Source organism: Tachypleus tridentatus, chromosome 2, assembly GCF_004210375.1.
Source record: "Tachypleus tridentatus isolate NWPU-2018 chromosome 2, ASM421037v1, whole genome shotgun sequence".
Lineage (NCBI taxonomy): Eukaryota > Metazoa > Arthropoda > Merostomata > Xiphosura > Limulidae > Tachypleus > Tachypleus tridentatus.
Window position 1 is genome coordinate 24,310,120 of NC_134826.1, and position 26,058 is coordinate 24,336,177.

The 26,058-nt window shown below is 36.1% G+C and overlaps 2 protein-coding genes across 3 annotated transcripts in view; one reads left to right on the forward strand and one right to left on the reverse strand.

The window, feature by feature from the left end:
* LOC143235332 (ras-like protein family member 12) overlaps nucleotides 1–3,877 on the reverse strand; it is a 36,537-nt gene extending 32,660 nt beyond the window's left edge. The window contains exon 1 of one of the 2 annotated variants that reach the window (XM_076473400.1): nucleotides 3,643–3,876. In XM_076473400.1, the coding sequence (XP_076329515.1) occupies nucleotides 3,643–3,715 (73 nt within the window). In that variant the 5' untranslated portion in view covers nucleotides 3,716–3,876. Of the gene's footprint in view, nucleotides 1–3,642 lie in introns of both variants that reach the window. The other variant, XM_076473401.1, reaches the window with a different exon arrangement.
* Nucleotides 3,878–9,880: 6,003 nt separating this feature from the next.
* Nucleotides 9,881–12,033, forward strand: LOC143235330 (uncharacterized). The gene is made up of 2 exons (XM_076473389.1): nucleotides 9,881–10,284; nucleotides 10,976–12,033. Exon 2 carries the CDS (start codon nucleotides 11,649–11,651, stop codon nucleotides 12,009–12,011), a length of 363 nt encoding a protein of 120 aa, XP_076329504.1. The 5' UTR covers nucleotides 9,881–10,284; nucleotides 10,976–11,648; the 3' UTR covers nucleotides 12,012–12,033.
* The last annotated feature ends 14,025 nt before the right edge of the window (nucleotides 12,034–26,058 follow it).

Genomic DNA, 26,058 nt, shown 5'->3' on the forward strand with positions numbered 1-26,058 from the left:
AAATATATATAAATATAAACGTCTATAAAACGCTCTATTTCAGCCACATTTGTGCTTCATCTGGCATAAATACCACTTTGTATCCAGTGTTTATCAGTGTTACAAATTAAAGAAGTTTTGTAACTTATATTTCAAAATAAGTTTTGAAAATGTTTTTGTTCATTTCATGTAACATTACGTTTTTCGCTATGTATTGTGATATTGAAGTGTGTTTGTTTTTTTATTTTGCAAAAGGGTCTCACAAAATATTATAAGTTCGATTAAGAACTGAATAGTTTTCTGTCTTGTACTTTAAAGTCAGTTTTAAAAAGGAAAGTTTTCGTTCTTTTTTTCATTTGACATGAAATTACTTTTTTGAAGCATTCATTTTTGTTTACTAGGGATTTATTTTATACGTAGTAATTTTACATGCCTTGTTCATATAAAATAGTGTGGTTTATTTTGTTTGTTTAGGGATTCGGTTTTGCATACTTTGTGTATTTTTTATTCTGGATACCTTTTGGGAAGAGTTTATTTGATATTTTAATTCTGTTCAATTCATTTATTTTTCATTGTATGTTTAATTCTGTTAAAGGGTTTTAGCTTTGTATTGTATGTTTAATTTGTTTGTTTTTTTAGTATCGTATGTTTAATTGTGTTCAAGTAATCTAGTTTTGTATTGTAGGTTTAATTTCTTAAAGGTTTCTCTAGTATGGTATATTTAGTTCTGGTCAAGTGTTTTATTTTTGTATTGTATGTTTAATTTGTTTGTTTTTTTAGTATCGTATGTTTAATTGTGTTCAAGTAATCTAGTTTTGTATTGTAGGTTTAATTTGTTTGTTTTTTTAGTATCGAATGTTTAATTGTGTTCAAGTAATCTAGTTTTGTATTGTAGGTTTAATTTCTTAAAGGTTTTTCTAGTATGGTATATTTAGTTCTGATCAAGTGTTTTATTTTTGTATTGTATGTTTAATTCTGTTCAAGGGCTCATTTGGACGAAGTAATATGTTTATCAATGTGTTTAGTTTACTCATCTTTGTTAAACTGTTTATATTGTGTTATATGCACTATTGTTAGCTATTCCTCCTCATCTTAAAGGGTTAGGTTATCATTATTAAATTGTATTTTTCTAAAGTTGATCTTTGTTTCGCTTGTTTGTACCGTTAGAAAAAGTGTTTACACTGGGGTGAGAACAAATGTACTTTGTGTTGGTTCCAATATAGAATATTGATCAAGAGAGCCACTAATTTCCCCTCTGAGAGCCGTAAAAAACGTCACGTGTGTCCTCCATTATAAAGAGTTACTGTCACAGAAAATGTGCTAAATTTAGTAACAGTGCTCGTGGTAAGCAGGGTGATGTTGACTTGAGAGTGGCCCTCAGTTACGTGGATTGTATGGTCCGAGGGAGTGAGTGTTGTATATATTACCAGATTCTCCGTTACAGACAGTTTTTCGTTTAAGGGAGGTTTAATATAGAATTAGCACTGCGAATTATGACGTCAAATAGATTTTACCTTTAGCTAAGTTCTTTAAGCTTTTATTTCTGTTTATCAATGCAATTTACTTTTACCTTTGTCTTCATTTCTAACTTGAAGTTTGAATGTAGGACAGGACTACTGAGAGACACTTCACTTTTAAACTTAGCTCTAATTTGCACAAATTTGTATTTCGTCTTTCTGATTGAGACACAGTTAAAAATCAGTGAAAATCAGGCCTATGCATCATGATAAAGTATTCAATGGATATCCTGTTTTTGCAGATCCTGCCCATTTGCTCTAAGGTAAATCAGTGAATCTGAAATACCGCTCCACATTAAGTCCATAAAGCAATAATCAGGTACTTTACAACGCCAATAAACCGTATCAATAATTAACACCGCATAAAGATAATTAAACGTTGCACAATGACAGTAAACCAAAGGAAGTCCATAATGTGGTAATGAGGCACTACATGATGCTGGTAAGTTACGTGTAATCCTTAATGTCATAATAAGGTACTTTGTAACACCAGTATGTAACGTGAAGTCAGTAACATGGTACTCAGGATCTCTACAATACCAATAGGACACATTAAATCAGTAAGATGTCAGTAAGGCGTTAAGCTGCAAGAAACACCACCTACTCGGGCCCGGCATGGCCAAGCGTGATAAGGCGTTCGACTCGTAATCTGAGGGTCGCGGATTCGAGTCCTAGTCGCACCAAACATGCTCGCCCTTTCAGCCGTGGGGGCGTTATAAAGTGACGGTCAATCCCACTATTCGTTGGTAAAAGAGTAGCCCAAGAGTTGGCGGTGGGTGGTGATAACTAGCTGCATTCCCTCTAGTCTTACACTGCTAAATTAAAGACGGCTAGCGCAAATAGCCCTCGAGTAGCTTTGCGCGAAATTCGAAACAAACAAACACCACCTATGTTTAAAATACGTCTTTGACGTTAGTTGATTTAGCAACTGTGACTGTGAACAAAAGTGCAAATAAATAAAGTGCGTGCTTTGAAGTGTCGCCGAAGTTAAATATAAACGTTCCCAAAGGGAAAGAAACAGATTGAAATCTCGTACGTGTTTCAATATTTTCTTTAAGAGCATTCTTTAAAAAATGCACATACCCTCTAAGTCGGGAATCGAGCAGTCATGACGGGTTTTTCTAACTCATGTCCTATAACCGATTATTACATGTTCGACGTTAAAGAAATATCACCATATTTGTACGTCATGTTCTGAGGTCCCTTACACACAAATTACTACCCATTTAGTTCTTAATTTCAAGGTATAAAATTCAAATAGCCATTCGAAATCTTCCATGAGTATTTGTTTGGAATTAAGCACAATATATATGTAAAAACAGCTGGTATGGGAGGAGAAAATTCTATGTAGAGGAGCGAACAACGTTTCGCACAAAGCTACACAATGGGTCATTTGTGTCCTGCCTATCACGGGTACCTAAACCTGGTTTTTAGCGTTTTTTAGTCCGCAGAAATACCGCTGTGCCACGAGTATATAACTTTACAACTTCAAAAGTAAAACATGAATTTTGAGCTAACAACTACTTCCTGCTTTTTAATCCACTGTATACATTTGTATCTCACATTGAGCAAATTGCTTCAATAGAACACTTTATAGGATATCTGATAGACCTTTTTTTGTCATGTCGTAAAGTAATGTCTTTACTCTAAGAGATATTTTTATCGTCTTTTAACTAATTATCTCGATAAACATCTGACTGAATTACACAGTGTTTAAATCACTCGGTTGTTACTTCGAAATATCACACTAACTTGCTGAATTTAGCGCAAAGTATCCGGGAACTATCTGCGTCAGCCGTTACTTATGTTAAGTAACATACTAGAAGGAAATCAGCTAATGCAACACCTCCCGCCGCTAACTTTCTCACATTCCTCCCGTCGCTAACTTTTGAGCAGCTCTAATCGAATAATGGGAGTGAAAGTCACATTATAACGGCCCAAAGCTGAAAGAGCGAATATGTACGCGGGGTCGAGATTCAAACGTGAGACCCTCAAACTGCGAGTCGAATATCCCAGCCACCATACCTATATAGCACTTAGAAAAATAATTATCTCATCAACACTATAAATTATGCTATATATATCGATATTTATAATGAATGTTATATAATTGTTATTATACTAATAAAACGTATCTTATGCCAACCTGATTTGCCCACTCCAAGTGCTCCTAGTAGTGCGATATTGACTTCAGGGAAACCAGTGATGTGAGTTGTCATGGCTACTAATACGAATGAACGCGTTTTGCGTTTCTTTCGACGCTGCTGGCCAGTACGAACTCTTAACGTCAATGTGATATCTTTGGTGGTTCGTCACGCGATGGCTGCGGACGTAAGAAACGCGAACCGGCGCGGGAACAGAGCCGCCATCAAGATACCGACTTTTAAAACGTGCTTGTCTTCCTATGTTACAGTTCCTTTTTTTATACATCAAGAAAAAACTTACCACCAAAATTTTCTATTTCTAGCACGGAGAAACTCTTCTTACTGGCTTCACTCGATAAACCATAACCATTGACAAATTTTCTTCTTCGCGAAAACTGTTACGGACATAATAAACTCAGCAGCGTAAGATGAATTATACGGAAAGATGTATTCTTTCAATGACATTTGTCTTACACTTATATGTGTTCCACCATTGTTTCGGAAGCGAGTAACGTGGAATGTTAGTTGTTTTTAGACTTGGCGAATAAATTAAGCTTGCTATAATCGTAAAGATGTTTTATTTATTTAGTTCGTTTTTTTAATCTCGCGTAAAGCTACACGAGGGCTATCTGCGTTATCCGTCCCTAATTTAGCAGTGTAAGACTAGAGGAAAGGCAGCTAGTCATCGCCCCCTAACTGCCAACTCTTGGACTTCTCCTTTACCAACTGATACTGGGATTAATGGTAACATTATAACGCCCCCACGTCTAAAAGAGCAGCCATGTGTGGTGTGACGAGAAATCGAACCCGCAACCCTCGGATTACAAGTCGAACGACTTAACCACCTGGCCCAAGTTTCTAAAACACTCTAAACAAGCACACTCTTGAGCCACTATTTTACCAACGAATAGTGGGATTGGTCATCACGTATATCATGCCCCCAACGGCTGAAATGACAAGCATGTTTGGTGTGACGGAGATTCGAACCCACGACCCTCACATTACGAGTCGAGTGCCTTAACCACGTGGCCATGCTAGGCCTACCTACACGTTATTCTTTATGTATCAAAACTTCAGTGTAGTATATGTAACAAAGCTTTTGACAAGTGTGTCAAAAAGTAATGAGACTAAAAAAATCATCTTTCTGTTAGTTTTCAGTACTCATTAAATTCCAGGAAATTTAATTATATTTATCCCTGGAGGGATACGTGCATCAAGTAATTAAAGCTGGAGGGATATGTGCATCAATTAATTAAAGCTGGAGAAATATGTATATTAATTAATTAAAGCTGGAGGGATATATACATCAATTAATTAATGCTGGAGGGATATGTACATCAATTAATTAAAGCTGGAGGGATATGTGCATCAATTAATTAATGCTGGAGAAATATGTATATTAATTAATTAAAGCTGGAGGTATATGTACAGTATACAAATTAATTAATGCTGGAGAAATTTGTATATCAATTAATTAAAGCTAGAGGGATATGTTTATCAATTATTTCAAAATCGAAGGATATATATATTAATTAATTTCTTCATGAGAAAACAACTCGTATCAAATTCCAAAATACTTCTGAGAAAGAAAAATGTCACTAAAACTATATTATTATATCACGTATAAAACGTAATGATGGTACCTTTTATAAGCATACCATTAGTTGTTTATTGGCACAATTTTACTCTTAGAAAAAAAATTTAGTTAATTAACTGAATCTCGCATCAGTTACAATAGGACTCGGCAGGAAGCTCGATGTGGCTTTGCTACAAGAAAAACACATACACACACACTCACAGGTACGATAGTAATTATAGTAGGAATGGGTCGGATACACAATAGTTTCAAAATTACAAGTCATAGATGCACTTGAGAAAGTTTGCAGAGTATTATATATTACGTTATACAGTAAGTATTATCTTTATGTATCAAGGCTTCAGTCACAGGATAAATACACTTTTAACAAGTATGCCAAGAAGTAACAAAACTGAATGTGTGTATATTAATCAATTAAATCTGGCAGGGTATTCTAATTAATTTCTTCATGACAAAATAATTCGTATAAAATTCGAATAAGGGATTAATTGTTTAATGTAATTCATGATTCGTAAACTGTGTAACGAAACCTGAAATGTAACGTTCTGGGAAGAATAGGCTTAATTTTTAATGAAATATATTATTTAGAATTATATCACTTATTGTGCGTTTGAATACATTTTTCTTTCAGGTCACGTTATTGCCGAACCACTTGATCTAAAGGCTTATATTCCTACCAACTGCTATCAAGGACTTACTTTCTAACAACTCAAAGTGCCTTGTTTCCATAACCCTTCCCTTTCGAAACAGTATCTTTACTCAGGCCTAACTTTAAATTGTGAATGACAGCTAGTTCGTTTGTTTGGTTTGAATTTCGCGCAAAGCTACACGAGAGCCTTCTGCTCTAGCCGTCTCTAATTTAGCAGCGCAAGACTAAACAGAAGGCAGTTAGTCATCGCCACCCACCGTCAACTCTTGAACTACTCTTTCACTAACGAATAGTGAGTGGGATAGACGGTCACATTATAGCCTTCACGACTGAAAGCGCGAGCATATATGGTGTGACGGAGATTCGAACCTTCGACCTTCAGATTACGAATCGAGGGCCTTAACCACCTGGCCATGCTTGGGGCCCGGGTAGTTGGTCTTCAACCTTTCTGTAGTAAACCAGCAAATTTTACTTGTCGTGAGATCGAAACTTGGTAACTCTCGCCAAGAGAGTGTTCTACCGTCACAAATAAAACGTTAATCTACAGAAGTGCTTTATCTGTTGTTAAACGTAAAGCTACGCTTTTTTACAATGGACAAACAGTATTCTATGTGATTTTTTTAACCTTAAAAGCTTTCATACGTACTCGTTAGCTACAGGGTGGGATTAGAAAGGCTGCTAAGGTACTTTATAGCACCTCAGATTATGTGACTACCTCATTATCTCACCAAATAATATTACTTGTAATTATGTTTGTCCTTAAAGAAAATCTCAAAGTTTTTTGCTACAAATTAAGACCTAGTAGTTTTGTATAGCAGTATACTGTATTTTCTTTTTCCCTCATTAGGGCAGCGTTAAGATTTTGAATTTACAACGCTAAAATCAGTGTTTCGATTCCCCTTGGTTTACATAGCAGATAGTCAGATGTGGCTTTATATAAGAAAAACAAACGTATTTTCATTTTACATCGCGAGTTCTCAAAAATTCACGTAACACTGATATACTATGTTAGAAGGAATTTGTATTTTTGTAAAGTATAGATCTATCGTTTCTTTCATCTTACCTATTTCAAACTATATTTTAATAACCATTTTTAGCGTTAAAAAAATGGAGTTTTAAGAAAAATCAAATAAGCCTTATTAGTTGGATTACAACATAAAACCTTGAAAAGTCAAGCCCACCTATTGACAGTGTGTGTGTGTTTTCTTACAGCAAAGCCACATGTGGCTCTCTGCCGAGTCCACTGGCAGGAATCGAACCACTTATTTTAGTGTTATAAATCCAAAGACTTGCCGCTGTACCAGCGAGGGACCTTTTTAACAGTAAGTTAAAAATAAAACATGACACTTTTCTGTAAATTTAAATTTTTAGAATTAAGTTTGAGTTTGTAAAAAAAAAAATACGGTTTTAGGACACATTGTTTTACACTGTTAACGATGTGAAAAATTTAACAACTAATGCGTGGCCGAAGTTTTATTTAAACCCTTATAGCGTGGTAGCTTTATGAAATTAGAAAAAACAAAATTTTCATGTTTACTGTGTGATTATTTATTTAAAGCTCAAATTTAATAGACGATCCAGTCAATTGCGGATTTGAGTGAAACGTAGTTGACTGAAGAAATATTGTACGTTCTTGAACTAACTGGAGAAACTGAGGTGGAGAAAAACGATTTCCCACAGATGATCTATTCAGAGTAAACCAAACAACTGAGGTACTACTAGAACTGATGTATATTTACAGAGGCTAGCGACGAAATACTTAGGATATATTTTAGAACCTTGTCTGAGCTTAAAATGTAATGAGATTGCAGAGTGATAAAGATCTGGAAAGACATGTTTCCACTCCCAAATAACTCTTGACAGAACCCAGCACCGTGACGTAAACTGTATATATATATAATGTGTGCTTGCCAACCGCGAGTACTGCTGTGGAAGCTTTATTTTTCTAAGCCCATACGTTTTTTTAGAACCAGCCTATCCTAATTACCTACTTAACAGAAACTTCCGGCACCGATTTATAACAAATACAAGGAAAATGATAATAAATTAAATCAGCTATTTTCACAATGACTTTCAGGTCTATGTCTTCGTGAAGCACGTGTCATCCACCCCCTCTCCATCAGGCTCATGAAACTAAATGTTGTTAGTAATATAACGTAACTATGGATTATTTTCGTCTTTAGCTGATCTTCGTTTATTATCATTTTCCTTGTATCTGTTATAAATCAGCTATTTTACATGAAGAGGAAATTACATTCAGTTTATCAGTAACGTTATATTACTAAAAACATTTAGATTCGCGAGTGACACGTGCTTCACAAAGTCATTGTGGAAGTGGGCAGGGCTTCAGAATATATATCATTGGTAAAACATTTAGCGCCTGTGAGCTAACGAGTCGAAACTCAGTGAAGTTTAAAATATGAAAGTGCACTTCGTTTCGCCTTCTGTTCGTGCAAATAATATGGGGATTTTGATGTGATGTAATCCAACACCACAAATAAATAATCCAAGTAATAAAACAGTTTGTTTGTTAGCCTTACTGACTCATTGGTATTATTTTTCTTACTTTTTCGTCAATAATATCCGTAATATTATGGTTTGAATTTCGCACATAGCTACACGAAGGCTATCTGCGCTAGTCGTCACTAATTTAGTAGTGTAAGACTAGAGGGAAGGCAGCTAGTCATCACTACCCACCGCCAACTCTTTTACTAACGAATAGTGAGATTAACTGTCACATTATAACGCCATAACTGGTGAAAGGGCGAGCATGTTTGGTGTGACGAAGATTCGAACCCGCGAACCTTGGATTACTAGTCGAGCGCCCTAACCACCAGGCCATGCTGGGCTTTTGCCAGTGTGAACAAAACTAGAAATTACGAAATGTTAGTTTGTAGAAAGTATGCATCCTTCTATCGGATTTGTAAATAAATAATACCCGTATCAAAACCAAACAAAAACTTTTAAACTTTTATCTGGTGAAAAAATTTTCAATTATTATAATAAATTAATACGGCAAAGGCAGTTAATGGTACTTTTCATTAAAAATGACCACCAAGATATCCACATAGCCAAGCTATATCTGGAAGCAGTTGATGTTGGCACGAATTGGAAGAAGAAATGATATAATCAGAGGTTGACGTTTATTATAGCGCTAAGTTATACAATGGGGTATCTGTTCACAACGGAAAAGTATATCCTGGATTCTATAATTGCAAGATCATAAATAGGCCCGGCATGGCCATGCGGGTTAAGGCGTTCGACTCGTAATCCGAGGGTCGCGGGTTCAAATCCCCGTCTAACCAAACATGCTCGCCCTTTCAGCCGTGGGGGCTTTATAATGTTACAGTCAATCCCACTATTCGTTGATAAAAGAGTAGCCCAAGAGTTGGCGGTGAGTGGTGATGACTAGCTGCCTTCTCTTTAGTCTTACACTGCTCAATTACGGACGGCTAGCACAGATAGTCCTCGAGTAGCTTTGTGCGAAATTTAAAAAAAATATATATAAATTTACTGACTGAAACGTTCTGTCGATGAAACTATTTAGTTTTAAATGAACCAAATTTATAATTCTAGATCTAGTACTGTTGGCATACTCTGTTGTTTAATTAATATTAATTATTATCTCTAGTTGATGCATTCTTTGGTCTAGCTTTTAACTCTTCTGCTAAGAATTTTATTATTTATAGTTGTTATAGTAATGTAACAGTTAAGCTTAAAACATATTTCAAGAATTAAACCGAAACGGTTGGAACAACTGATGGACAAAGTACCCTCAGGACTGCCAATCAAATCTCAAGGTTAAAAGTTAAAAATATTACGTGTTTCATAATTAATCCGATTTCCACGAAAAGTGTCTGTTCAACTGAACTGAAGAACGCGTCCACCTACATCCTTTTGTATGTTCTAATAACTCACCCACGTACAATTTGTTAAAACATTTAAACATTAACCGAAAACTCTCGCTTGTCATCTACAGGAGAGACAAGAACGTAAACCGGAAGCGTCCCTACTCATCTAACGGACAAGAGTTTGCACAATTCTTAGAAATGGTGCCACTTGGATCCTTGTTTACATCAGTTCTGTGTTAGCTGCCTCCCTCTCGCCCTCACACTTTCCCCCTTTGCAAAATCTGACAACTCATAAGCATGTTTTTAAATAGTACCCTATTCCAGTAGAGGAATAGTTATTTCCGACAAATATGGGGCACTGCCGTGGGTTCTCCTATGTCAACTATGATGGCGGCGTTAGTTATGGATATCTTTGAAAAACAAGCAAGAAGCTCGCTTCCCTACGCTATCAGGCCCGGCATGGCTAAATAGTTAGGAAGCTGGACTCGCAGTTTGAGGGTTGCGGGTTCGAATCCCCGTCAGACAAAACATGCTCGGCATTTCAGCCGTGAGTACGTTATAAAGTTACGGTCAATCCCACTATTCTTTAGTAAAAGAGTAGCCCAAGAGTTGACGGTGGGTGGTGATGACTAGCTGCCTTCCCTCTAGTCTTACATTGCTAAATTAGGGAGGGCTAGCACAACTAGTCCTCATGTAGCTTTGCACGAAATTTGAAAACAAACGAACCATACGCTGTCAAGTTTTTGTTGTTGTTGTTGTTGTTGTTTGGTAATACGCCAGCTCACAGTTCCGTGATTTTATGGAAACATACAAGTATACGTTAGTTTTGAACCATTTAAACAACTGTCATTACGCTCGCTATGGCAAAGAACAACAAAGTAATCTGAAGTTTACTTGTTACCATCCACAGAAAACTCAGAACGTGTAAATATACTTTATCTTTGACTCACAACACTCTGGCTTTAAGAAATCAGCTGTATGCATATTAGAGAATTACATGAACATGACTCAAAAGTTATGCTAAGACCAAGAATTTTGGAATAGAGAAAAACAACATGCGAAACACAATTGAAAAAACAGCGATTGCACCATTCAGTTCACAAAAAAAACATAAAATTAATACAAAAAATTAACCCAGTTCTCAGTAACTATAGAGATTCAGGGACGTCATCGTCTTTATACCTTTTACTAAAAAACGTGAAAAGAAAAAGAAATTAACTCAGTTCCTCTAACTACAGAGATCCAGGGACCGGTTCCCCTAACTACAGAGATCCAGGGATCAGTCCCCCTAACTACAGAGATCCAGGAATCAGTTTCCCTAACTACAGAGATCTAGGGATCAGTTCCTCTAACTACAGATATCCAGGGATCAGTTCTCCTACCTACAGAGATCCAGGGATCAGTTCTTCTAACTACAGAGATCCAGGGATCAGTTCTTCTAACTACAGAGATCCAGGGATCAGTTCCTCTAACTACAGAGATTACTCAGCCGTTACTCATGTTAAGTAACATACTAGAAGGAAATCAGCTAATGCAACACCTCCCGTCGCTAACTTTCTCACATTCCTCCCGTCGCTAACTTTTGGGCAGCTCTAATCGAATAATGGGAGTGAAAGTCACATTATAACGGCCCAAAGCTGAAAGATCGAATATGTACGCGGGGTCGAGATTCAAACGTGAGACTCTCAAACTGCGAGTCGAATATCCCAGCCACCAGACCTATATAGCACTTAGAAAAATAATTATCTCATCAGCACTATAAATTATGCTATATATATCGATATTTATAATGAATGTTATATAATTGTTATTATATTAATAAAACGTCTCTTATGCCAACCTGATTTGCCCACTCCAAGTGCTCCTAGTAGTGCGATATTGACTTCAGGGAAACCAGTGATGTGAGTTGTCATGGCTACTAATACGAATGAACGCGTTTTGCGTTTCTTTCGACGCTGCTGGCCAGTACGAACTCTTAACGTCAATGTGATATCTTTGGTGGTACTTCACGCGATGATTGCGGACGTAAGAAACGCGAACCGGCGCGGGAACAGAGCCGCAATCAAGATACCGACTTTTAAAACGTGCAGTCCCCCTAGCTACAGAGATCCAGGGATTAGTCCCTCTAACTACAGAGATCCAGGGATCAGTTCCCCTAACTACAGAGATCCAGGGATCAGTTCCCCTAACTACAGAGATCCAGGGATCAGTTCCCCTAACTACAGAAATCCAGAAAACGTCGTTGTGACACAACATAATGTTTGGGGACAGTAAAAGACTTGTTGGTCCATCTGGCTGTCCAATCCTCTGAGCCAAACTAAAACTAGCGTATTAAATAAATAAATTAAAACCAGTCCTGATCATTCATATACACATCAAGCTTTCTTTTAAACTCACTCAAATTTACTGCTTCCACAACATTCGAAGACAAAACATTCCATAGGCCAACCAACCTATTAGAAAAATTAACGTATCTTAGCTCAAGATGGCATCTATATTACCTACATTTACCTTAGTGTCCTCTAGTTCTGTAATTCTCGCTGTTAAGTATGAAAAATGTGAATATATCAACATTTCCAATTCCTATTAAAATCTTAAATCAATTAATCAGAATTTCTCCAAGTCGTCTTTTTATCAAGATAAAACAATTATAAGTATCTTAATCTCTCCTCATATGACAACCTCTCCATCCCAAATACCATTCTGTTAACCCTTCACTGACCCCTTTGCAACAATTCAATGTATTTCCTAAGGTAGAGATTCCAAAACTGAACACAATATTCCAAACGTGGCCTAACTAGTGACCTACACAATGAAATTATAATCAATTTAAACTTGTTTTCAATAGTTCTTTAGATAAAACTTAAAACCCTATTTGCCACGCTACTATCAACAGCACACTGCTTGGGTGACTGATAAACTTCCACATCAAGGTCCTTTTCTTTCATGAAACTGTTATTCCCATCCAAATTGTACTTATAATTCAATTTATGAAAACCCACATGCAACATCTGTTATTTATCGTAATTAAATATTCCATCTGCCATTTTTGACCAACTCACTAAATTATCTTAATCCCTTTGTAAAGCAGCAACATTCTCTTTACAGACAGCCACACCCAAGACCTCAATGTTGTCAGCAAATTTCAGTAATTTATTGACCATTCCATCATCTGTGTCATTAATGTAAATCGTAAAGACCAATGGCCCTAAGACTGAGTCCTGAGGTACACCACTTGCAACATTAATCAAGTTTGACTGAACATCATTCATAACAATCTCTGCTTTCTTCCATAAAGCCACTCTTCTATACAGTTAGTTAACACGCCCCCCGCTAGTACAGCGGTAAGTCTACGGATTTCCAACGCTAACATCAGGAGTTCGATTCCCCTCAGTGGGATCAGAAGATATCCCGACGTGGCTTTGCTATAAAAAAACACACACACACCTTCCGCACCTATAAAAATAGGTTTCTTTAGAAACCTTTAATGTGGCACTTAAAGAAATGCTTTCTGAAAACTCTAGATACACCAAATCTACACCTTTACTCTCATCTACATAAGCAGCAACCTGTTCAAAGAATGTCAAAAAATTTGTAAGGCAAGATTTTTCGTTAGTGAAACCGTGATGACTAACTCATAAAATTCCAAACTTAGATAAATGACTTTACAAACTATCTTTAACTAAACTATCCAAAACATTTTCCACAACTGATGTAAGGCTAATAGGACTATAATTATTGTCCGTATACCTTTCATTAAAAACATTCCTAGCTATAGATATCCAGGGAACGTCATTGTCCTTATACCTTTCATTAACCCAGTCCCAAGTTATAGATATCCAGGGAACATCATTGTCCTTATACCTTTCATTAACCCAGTCCTAAGTTATAGATATCCAGCGAATGTCATTGTCCTTATACCTTTCATTAACCCAGTCCCAAGTTATAGATATCCAGGGAACGTCATTGTCCTTATACCTTTCATTAACCCAGTCCCAAGCCATAGATATCCAGGGAACATCATTGTCCTTATACCTTTCATTAACCCAGTCCCAAGCCATAGATATCCAGGGAACGTCATTGTCCTTATACCTTTCATTAACCCAGTCCCAAGCCATAGATATCCAGGGAACGTCATTGTCCTTATACCTTTCATTAACCCAGTCCCAAGTTATAGATATCCAGGGAACATCATTGTCCTTATACCTTTCATTAACCCAGTCCTAAGTTATAGATATCCAGCGAATGTCATTGTCCTTATACCTTTCATTAACCCAGTCCCAAGTTATAGATATCCAGGGAACGTCATTGTCCTTATACCTTTCATTAACCCAGTCCCAAGTTATAGATATCCAGGGAACATCATTGTCCTTATACCTTTCATTAACCCAGTCCTAAGTTATAGATATCCAGCGAATGTCATTGTCCTTATACCTTTCATTAACCCAGTCCCAAGTTATAGATATCCAGGGAACGTCATTGTCCTTATACCTTTCATTAACCCAGTCCCAAGCCATAGATATCCAGGGAATGTCATTGTCCTTATACCTTTCATTAACCCAGTCCCAAGCCATAGATATCCAGGGAACATCATTGTCCTTATACCTTTCATTAACCCAGTCCTAAGTTATAGATATCCAGCGAATGTCATTGTCCTTATACCTTTCATTAACCCAGTCCCAAGTTATAGATATCCAGGGAATGTCATTGTCCTTATACCTTTCATTAACCCAGTCCCAAGCCATAGATATCCAGCGAATGTCATTGTCCTTATACCTTTCATTAACCCAGTCCCAAGTTATAGATATCCAGGGAACATCATTGTCCTTATACCTTTCATTAACCCAGTCCCAAGTTATAGATATCCAGGGAACATCATTGTCCTTATACCTTTCATTAACCCAGTCCCAAGTTATAGATATCCAGGGAACATCATTGTCCTTATACCTTTCATTAACCCAGTCCCAAGTTATAGATATCCAGCGAATGTCATTGTCCTTATACCTTTCATTAACCAAGTCCCAAGCCATAGATATCCAGGGAACGTCATTGTCCTTATACCTTTCATTAACCCAGTCCCAAGTTATAGATATCCAGGGAACATCATTGTCCTTATACCTTTCATTAACCCAGTCCTAAGTTATAGATATCCAGCGAATGTCATTGTCCTTATACCTTTCATTAACCCAGTCCCAAGTTATAGATATCCAGCGAATGTCATTGTCCTTATACCTTTCATTAACCCAGTCCCAAGTTATAGATATCCAGCGAATGTCATTGTCCTTATACCTTTCATTAACCCAGTCCCAAGTTATAGATATCCAGGGAACGTCATTGTCCTTATACCTTTCATTAACCCAGTCCCAAGTTATAGATATCCAGGGAACGTCATTGTCCTTATACCTTTCATTAACCCAGTCCCAAGTTATAGATATCCAGCGAATGTCATTGTCCTTATACCTTTCATTAACCCAGTCCCAAGTTATAGATATCCAGCGAATGTCATTGTCCTTATACCTTTCATTAACCCAGTCCCAAGTTATAGATATCCAGGGAACGTCATTGTCCTTATACCTTTCATTAACCCAGTCCCAAGTTATAGATATCCAGGGAATGTCATTGTCCTTATACCTTTCATTAACCCAGTCCCAAGTTATAGATATCCAGGGAACATCATTGTCCTTATACCTTTCATTAACCCAGTCCCAAGTTATAGATATCCAGCGAATGTCATTGTCCTTATACCTTTCATTAACCCAGTCCCAAGTTATAGATATCCAGGGAACATCATTGTCCTTATACCTTTCATTAACCCAGTCCCAAGTTATAGATATCCAGCGAATGTCATTGTCCTTATACCTTTCATTAACCCAGTCCTAAGTTATAGATATCCAGCGAATGTCATTGTCCTTATACCTTTCATTAACCAAGTCCCAAGCCATAGATATCCAGGGAACGTCATTGTCCTTATACCTTTCATTAACCCAGTCCCAAGTTATAGATATCCAGGGAACATCATTGTCCTTATACCTTTCATTAACCCAGTCCTAAGTTATAGATATCCAGCGAATGTCATTGTCCTTATACCTTTCATTAACCCAGTTCCAAGTTATAGATATCCAGGGAACATCATTGTCCTTATACCTTTCATTAACCCAGTCCCAAGTTATAGATATCCAGGGAATGTCATTGTCCTTATACCTTTCATTAACCCAGTCCCAAGTTATAGATATCCAGGGAACATCATTGTCCTTATACCTTTCATTAACCCAGTCCCAAGTTATAGATATCCAGGGAATGTCATTGTTTTTATACCTTTCATTAACCCAGTCCCAAGCCATAGATATCCAGCGAATGTCATTGTCCTTATACCTTTCATTAACCCAGTCCCAAGTTATAGATATCCAGGGAACATCATTGTCCTTATACCTTTCATTAACCCAGTCCCAAGTTATAGATATCCAGGGAATGTCATTGTCCTTATACCTTTCATTAACCCAGTCCCAAGTTATAGATATCCAGGGAACATCATTGTCCTTATACCTTTCATTAACCCAGTCCTAAGTTATAGATATCCAGGGAACGTCATTGTCCTTATACCTTTCATTAACCCAGTCCCAAGCCATAGATATCCAGGGAATGTCATTTTTTCTTATATTTTTTCATTAAAGGTCCAGCACAACAAGTGAAACACCACGTAAAGTGACAAGTAAATCATTATATAAACAACGCAAAACCATACGTAATATGTTTGTGCATCTTAAAGACGTATTCTTGTAGGTAAGGGCTTATGCTGTTTACATAAATGTTCTGTAAACTGTCTGGATCATATTATGGAAATTGTTTCAAACCATTAGTAACAATGTTAAATGAGTAGAAACACGAACCATTAGTAACAATGTTAAATGAGTAGAAACACGAACCATTAGTAACAATGTTAAATGAGTAGAAACACGAACCATTAGTAACAATGTTAAATGAGTAGAAACACGAACCATTAGTAACAATGTTAAATGAGTAGAAACACGAACCATTAGTAACAATGTTAAATGAGTAGAAACACGAACCATTAGTAACAATGTTAAATGAGTAGAAACACGAACCATTAATAACAATGTTAAATGAGTAGAAACCCGAACCATTAATAACAATGTTAAATGAGTAGAAACCCGAACCATTAATAACAATGTTAAATGAGTAGAAACACGAACCATTAGTAACAATGTTAAATGAGTAGAAACACGAACCATTAGTAACAATGTTAAATGAGTAGAAACACGAACCATTAGTAACAATGTTAAATGAGTAGAAACACGAACCATTAGTAACAATGTTAAATGAGTAGAAACGCGAACCATTAGTAACAATGTTAAATGAGTAGAAACACGAACCATTAGTAACAATGTTAAATGACTAGAAACACGAACCATTAGTAACAATGTTAAATGAGTAGAAACACGAACCATTAGTAACAATGTTAAATGACTAGAAACACGAGCCATTAGTAACAATGTTAAATGAGTAGAAACACGAACCATTAGTAACAATGTTAAATGAGTAGAAACACGAACCATTAGTAACAATGTTAAATGAGTAGAAACACGAACCATTAGTAACAATGTTAAATGAGTAGAAACACGAACCATTAGTAACAATGTTAAATGACTAGAAACACGAACCATTAGTAACAATGTTAAATGAGTAGAAACACGAACCATTAGTAACAATGTTAAATGAGTAGAAACACGATATGGTAGAGAAAATACTTCAGGTTTGGTCAATGTAATTTTCTCCGATTTGTATTATAGAATAACTTTCAGTTACAATTTAGTATTTCGGCTAAGTAAATTATGAATTTTCAACACATTATACATCAGTCAATAAAATTCTCATCAAACTTCGAGATGTGTGGTAAGAAAAGCAGGAAATGCAAAATTTTCCTACAAGTTCTTTCATCTTTCTTTTTACCTAGAAATAACACGCTAACAATCCAGACTCCATATTTTTATAAAAGTATTTCAAAGGTACTGAATCATATTACTCTATCCTTATTTTCTTATAATTAATCTGGCAGTAAAATCCAGTTAAATATGCTTATATTTGTCATATACGTTACGTCACAGATAAAATTACCATACGTTACGTTTACAAATATTTTAATAATTTATCCATTCCCAGCGATGTGTCTGTCAAATTACAATACTTGAAACCGGTTTTCGATACTCGTGATTAATACAATACAGAAAGCCCACTGTATTGTTTTGTGCTTAATGTTAAAAAATAAAGCAATAATATATCCAAGCTATAACAGAACAATGATACTTTGCGACTATCACATTACTTTTTACGTGTAACATTTCAGTTTTAGGCGTTATCACACCATTAAAGATGGATTCTATATTATTGTAGGATCATAACTTCGCTAAATGCAAACATGTGACAATAAATAAACCTAAAATTTAAACATATTTAAGCGTGTAGTCCTTGTTTGCAAATGTTAAATTCTCGACCGTTTTAACATTGAGGTAATAACTAGAGCATAAAATACTTTTAGCAGTGTTTACTTACCTTTCTTTGGCCTTGAGGATTTTCCACTTTAGACCTTTAACACATTTTTATTTAATTTAATGGACTACTGTAAGACGGTCTCGCAGGAAAAGTGCAAATGCTTTTAGTTTTTAATTAGAGCTCACTAGAAACTAAATGTAAAGGTTTTTGCTCAGGCAAGTAATATTATCATCAGACTGATTTCATTTAATATTTGAGCTCTGATTTTTATTGTCACATTCAAAAGACCCGATTTGTTTGTTTGTTTGTTTTTGAATTTCGCACAAAGCTACTCGAGGGCTATCTGTGCTAGCCGTCCCTAATTTAGCAGTGTAAGACCAGAGAGAAGGCAGTTAGTCATCACCACCCACCGCCAACTCTTGGGCTACTCTTTTACCAACGAATAGTGGGATTGACCGTCACATTATATCGCCCCCACAGCTGAAAGGGCGAGCATGTTTGCCGCGACGGGATGCAAACCTGCGACCATCAGATTACGAGTCGCACGCCTTAACGCGCTTGGCCATGCCGGGTCCCAAAAGACCAGAATGTTGCACTATGCACTAATTATATATATAAGACTTCATGTTATGATTGCCGGATTTTGTACTTAACAATAAACAAAATAAAAATAATTTTAGGTCAGCACTAGATTCGCTGACTTGCAACATTAAAATCTAAGGTTATTTTTCTGACATTGCGCAGAACACAAATAAACCATTACGTAGCATTTTATTGCGTTAAAAAACAAACTTGTATAGTTGTCCAGTAGATATATCAATGTTGCCATCTAGTGACAATGTTTGCAAGCTTAGACACAAAGTGTTAACAAATTAATAGCCTCCTTGTAAAACAAGATTCAAAACACTATGTATATCTAGTAACCTGTTAGAGAACGTTATTAAACTCTAAGTTTATTTAGGTACGGTAGACACTTTGTTATCTACACAACACGCTATTCTTTTGTATCGAAAGATACCATCTACCTATCCGGACTGAAGAGAATTAGTATAATCAGAAATGCAGTTTTCAGCTTGTCATTGTATTGATTTGTTAACCAATTTGAACGCCCATGTTTCATATTACAGTTTATATCATCGTACCACAAAGAAAGCCCCACTTCTCTATCTGGCCAGAAAATGGGCAAACTTAAACATTACTTTTGTCTGAGATAGAAGAAAGATATGTTTTTTTATTATAAATTACATCACAAATGGCGGTATTTTAAAGAATAAAAATACTCAGTACTAAGTTAAGTTTCCCCTGTTTGTTTCACTTGGTATTTCAATTATTCAATATTTAACTAGAATCATAAAATATGCAGTATTGCCCTATGGATATTATTTGGCTAAAGATCTTTCACCTAAACATACAATGATTTTTTAGGATATAAATTTCGTCCTTCGAGGCATGATAATATTTTCTTCTGGCCTCAGTGTCGTCATCACTTGTCCATGTTAATATGGTGTTTACTGTGGGCTAGTCTCAATAAGTAAGTAAGGTTACATAGTATAGTGTGCGTAACAGATTTACTATTGTATATTTATATTAGTGCCTACGTTTGTTTCCGTATATTTTTCATTTATGCACGTGATATGGATTTTTAACTGTGTATTGAACATGTCCTGCCTGTTATCAATACTTATAGAGGATTCTTAAAGATGAGAATCAACAATGTCTGTTTACAAAAACGCAATAGATCATTGTTGAAAATTCTAGAAACTCGTGTGATTGGTATATAAAAATCGACGCGCCGAGAGACAAGGAAGATTATTATTATTTGGAAAGCTACACTCAATGTGCTATAGGCCTAGAAAGGTATAATTTTAATTAACATTTATTGATCAAAACATTACAGCATTTTACTGGGAAAGTTTATAGATTTCGAACATTACCAACCGTTTAACTTCAGTCAATTACGAGACATTAAATATCATAATTGGTGAAAGTCAGTCGTCTGAGGTTAATCAGCTTAGCAAGCTTCAGTGAGGTGTGTGACAGTATCAACTCAGTATTAACTTGTTCGTCGTGGACCTGAATCATCATTGAAACATTCAGTCCTAGACCTGAAATAAGGCTCAGTATTGTTTGTAAGTTTGTAAAAATTGTTGTATATAAACCATAATTTGTAATAACTATTATTAATAATTGTTACTATAAATTATATTGTTTATGTTTATATATTAAAATATATTTGCATTAAAAAAGGAAATTGTGTGTATGTTTGTTTGTTTTTTGAATTTCGTGCAAAGCTACTCGAAGGCTATCTGCGCTAGCTGTCTCTAATTTAGCAGTGTAAGACTAGAGGGAAGGCAGCTAGTCATCACCACCCACCGCCAACTCTTGGGCTACTCTTTTACCACCGAACAGTGGGATTGACCGTCACATTATAACGCCCCTACGGCTGAAAAGTTGAGAATGTTTGGTGCGACTGGGATTCGAACCCGCGACCCTCGGATTACGAGTCGAACGCCTCAACACACTTGGCCATGGCGGGCAAAATTGCGTCTCTCAGTCTTGTTGGCAAATAATATAAATTTAATACATAATAACAGTTAATTAGCTACTTAGCTCAAATTCAAATTACGGATTATTTGAAATAGTAATATGTGACGTACGTAACATAATAAATTGGAGAGTCGTCCGAAATAAATATTAATAATAAGTAACAAGTGATAGAGATGCTCGACTTTTCGTTATGGAAACCAAAGTATTCAACTCTAAAGCAAAGAACTGATTTATTTATGTTCATATCTTATTAAAAGTAAGACTTTTTATGCCTATAAATATTTTCTATATATTTCCTTCTGTTTGTGTTTTTCACACCTTTTAACATTTATTCTCAGATATTTTATAGATTGTTTAAAATATCAGTGTAAACTAAAAACCAAAATTTTCGTACTGAGTTTCAAGATCTTCGCATTTAACGACCTGAGAAACAGCAGCATTTATTGTTGTTAATATAACAGAATGGTGCAGTAAAGAAAGTTTCATTATTTTGACAGCTTTAACTGGTACTTAAGGTGCTGTTTCATAACGTTTGGTCTTTCTGTTATAACTATTGGGTAACTGACTTTCAGTTCGTATGGATATTTCAGATATCTGTAATTGCTCGTTATGAGTGCTATAACCACCGTGATTTCGACGTTTCATGAGAGTTAATCAAAGAATGAAGTTTTTACTTTATTTTAAATATATGTTGTACAATATGTATGCGTTAGTGTTAGAACAGCATTTCTATTCTAACGTGACACTGACAAGTTTCGCTAATGTGTGTATTTTGGAACAGATATTTGAAAGAATATTCTAAACAGATAACTAGATGTCGCCACTAAGCCTATGTATGAATTAACATAAAACTTTGGCTCATCGAGTCGTGTAAAGTTGACGACGGCTATAATGTTTATTAACACCACTTTGTACTGTCATACTTGTCTACAGATTCTACTATCCATCTTAAGCAGACTTTCGACGTAATCAAAGTTATTTTAAAACATTTCTAAAATAGAATGTCTGAGATTAGTTATTCGTTCTTTACCGTGGTCTAAACCTGAAATATTTGCTCATCCTTTTGTAAGTCTTAACTTACTTGACATCAGAACAGAATGCAGTTCTAGGACAACGATTTATAACTTGAATTCATTGTGTGCAAGGTTTAGCAAAGGTTTAGTTAGTATGAAACAAGTAGACCCGTAAGACAAAAACACTACCTTTACTTTTTTATATGAAATGTTACATAACATCTCATAAGCTATAGTGCCTGTCAATGCTTAACTGTTAAACTACCAGAAAAAAAATATATATATTTTTTAAATAATATTTTGTTTGTTTAGTTATTAATCTTAGAGCAAAGCCACATAGACTGTCTACTGTTTCCATAGCCGGGCCTTCCTCGGTTTCTAACGTTGTAAGTACGTAAACACTAAACATGCTCGCCCTTTCAGCCGTGAAGGAGTTATAATGGCACGATCAATCCCAATAGTCGTTGATAAAAGAGTAGCCCACGAGTTGGCGGCAGGTGGTGATAATTAACTATCTTCCCTCTAGTCTTACACTGCTAAATTATGGACGGCTAGCGCAGATAGCCCTCGAGTAACTTCACACGAAATTTAAAAACAAACAAACGTAAATATACCGCTGTCCTATCAGTGGACATATTAATATAAATAAAACGATTCTGTCGTCACTTAGGTAAATCCATTTTTAAAAGTAGGTAACCTTAAATTGACTTGATGATTTCTACAGACTCATAGTGCACGGAATTTTATCGAAAAAGGAAATAAAATGACGGATGAAAAATACTTTTCAAAGACTGGTTTGGTTATTTTTAAGTGCAAAGCTGCACAGTCGGTTGTTTATGTTCCGCCCAAGACAGATATCACAAACCTGTAGATAAACCACTGAACCACTGAGGGTATCGAGAACTGAATATAACAAGCGTAGAAGTCTTACCGTTGAATCACTAGGAAGATATCAGGTACTGAACAACACAATAGTAAAACCTTACCACTAAACAACTGGGGATATCAAGAACTAAATACTACAAGACTACAGCTTTACTACTAAACCACTGGGGGTATCAAGAACTGAATATTACAAGACTACAGCTTTACTACTAAACCACTGGGAGTATCAAGAACTGAATATTACAAGATTACAGCTTTACTACTAAGCCACTGGGAGTATCAAGAACTGAATATTACAAGACTACAGCTTTACTACTAAGCCACTGGGAGTATCAAGAACTGAACACTACAAGACCACAGCTTTACTACTAAACCACAAGACCACAGCTTTACTACTTAACCACTGGGGATATCAAGAACTGAATATTACAAGACTACAGCTTTACTACTAAACCACTGGGAGTATCAAGAACTGAATATTACAAGACTACAGCTTTACTACTAAACCACTGGGAGTATCAAGAACTGAATATTACAAGACTACAGCTTTACTACTAAACCACTGGGAGTATCAAGAACTGAATATTACAAGACTACAGCTTTACTACTAAACCACTGGGAGTATCAAGAACTGAATATTACAAGACTACAGCTTTACTACTAAACCACTGGGAGTATCAAGAACTGAACACTACAAGACTACAGCTTTACTACTAAACCACTGGGAGTATCAAGAACTGAATATTACAAGACTACAGCTTTACTACTAAACCACTGGGAGTATCAAGAACTGAACACTACAAGACTACAGCTTTACTACTAAACCACTGGGCTTTACTACTAAACCACTGGGAGTATCAAGAACTGAATATTACAAGACTACAGCTTTACTACTAAACCACTGGGAGTATCAAGAACTGAATATTACAAGACTACAGCTTTACTACTAAACCACTGGGAGTATCAAGAACTGAATATTACAAATGTACAGGTATTACCGCTAAACTACTAGAATGGCGTATTATGGTTTGAACACCACAAGTGTTAAATAAAAAAACCATACCACTGGTGTATCAAGGACTGAACACAACAAGCATTGAATTTCGCGCAAAGCTTCTCAAGGGCTATCTGCGCTAGCCGTCCCTAATTTAGCAGTGTAAGACTAGAAGGAGGGCAGCTAGTCATCACTACCCACCGCCAACTCTTGGTCTACTCTTTTACCAACGAATAGTGGGATTGACCGTTACATTATGACACCCCTACGGCTGAAAGGGCAAGCATGTTTGGTGTGACCGGGATTCGAACCCGTGACCCTCGGATTACGAGTCGAACGTCTTAACACACCTGGCCATGCCGGGCAAAGCAAGGAAGTCTTACCACTGAACCACTAGAGATGAGGACTGAACACTACAAGAGTTCAATTTTACCCATTAAGGATATCAAGGACTGAACACTACAAGAGTTCAATCTTACCCATTAAGGATATCAAGGACTGAACACTACAAGAGTCCAATCTTACCACTGAACTCACTGGGGATATCAAGGACTGAACACTACAAGAGCCCAATCTTACCACTGAACCCACTAAGGACTGAACACCACTAAAGTACACCTTACCACTGAACCCACTGGGGATATCAAGGACTGAACACTACAAGAGCCCAATCTTACCACTGAACTCACTAAGGATATCAAGGACTGAACACCACTAAAGTACAATCTTACCACTGAACCCACTGGGGATATCAAGGACTGAACACTACAAGAGTACACCTTACCACTGAGAGGGAGACTCCAGAGAAATTTTGTTAAGTTTAGGGAATTTATAACTGATTGCACGTTTTCTACTAGTGCAGGATTTTTCCCTTTAAAATACTACTGAATTTTCGCTGTCAATGCTATGTTTTCTATGTATCGGAAAGTTGTTGTTTCTGCCTGTATTACGTTAGTTTTTGTTATAGTTGCTGTTCGCCATTTAACGTGCTAGGAAGCAGTACCAGTTTCCATGTATTGTCTCGCTTTCCAGTGTTTTACGTTTTAAACATTATTCGTAGAAACTGGCCCCAAACGCTGCTATTTTGGCCTTTTTAAATGGCAAATGTCGATTTTGTTTACAGAATTCTGTTAACACTATTTTCATAAATCTTGAAATACTGTCCTTGCTCTTAAGAAAATTGTATCAGCCCCTTATGAATTCTACTGATTTTGAACATTATGATGTCATACAAAAATAATGAGAGTTACCACATTATAAATCAGAAACCTCTCTCTCTTCCATGTATTATACGTGTATTACACTGAGGAGAAGCTAAATTGTCCTGATTGGAACAAGGAATTAACTTCCTCTTACGACTAATTGATTTACTAGTTCACTCCTTCTGCAAAAGATGTCTTGCATTTCATTGCTTTTGCTTTCCAAAACATCTGCTCATTTCATCGAATATTTGTACTGGATATCCTAAAATCTGGTGCCAAATCTGTCTTTAAAAATCAATTCATTCTCAACTTATTTTATCTCTTTCCTACTTCCAAAGTTTCGAAAACCAAGGATGGCCAAACACACAGAAACAAATGTTGATTTTTTTTGTAAATATTCAACCGATTTCCACTAAATTTGCCTCTGAGAATCTGTTTTATGTACCAAATCTATGGATTGCATCCCGTTGAATGATATGTTTATTTACAAAGTCTTTCGGGTTCAGGATTCTACAACACTTCCCCTTTGCATTTCGGAAGATGACTTTCCTACAATTCCCACAAGACCATACGATCTCCCACTAAAGCAGTATGACCGCAATGCAGTAATCGGCTTTTTACCATTAAATGGCCTGCCTATTGAACTTACATTGTTAATACATTGCATTACTTTAATAAAGACTTGGCTTCTTTGAAACAGAATAACTTCTATGCAAACAAGCTCTATTTGCTAGTCAGCTAGTTCACATTATTTCTCATCGCATAATACGCTAAAAGACCCTGTCCTCTCTCGAGAGTCTTGTATTGAACGTAAATTGTACCGAAAAACTAAGTAGAAGAAAGTATGTGTTGTGGAAACTAAGCTAAAACTAAGTAGAACGTGGGTGTCGTCGAAACTAAGCTAAAACTAAGTAGAAGAACGTGTGTGTTGTGGAAACTAAGCGTTTGAAGCCAGTTAAGATTTGTAAAAAGCTTTCACAGATTAAACAGACTTGAAGTAACACACACTTAACTTCTTCTAGGATTTTAAATAGCAAATTAATATGAAATGTAAATGATTTGGATTGTACCACGTCATGACGCAGGAAATGTAATGATTAAATCTATTTAATATCCAATGGAACTTTTGCCCAGTAACATAATTTTCTATCGCTTCTATGATATCTGTAGTA

What these genes read in the sequence shown, in the direction of transcription:
- LOC143235330 (XM_076473389.1), top strand. Translation starts at nt 11,649, where the DNA reads ATGGCTACTAATACGAATGAACGCGTTTTGCGTTTCTTTCGACGCTGC.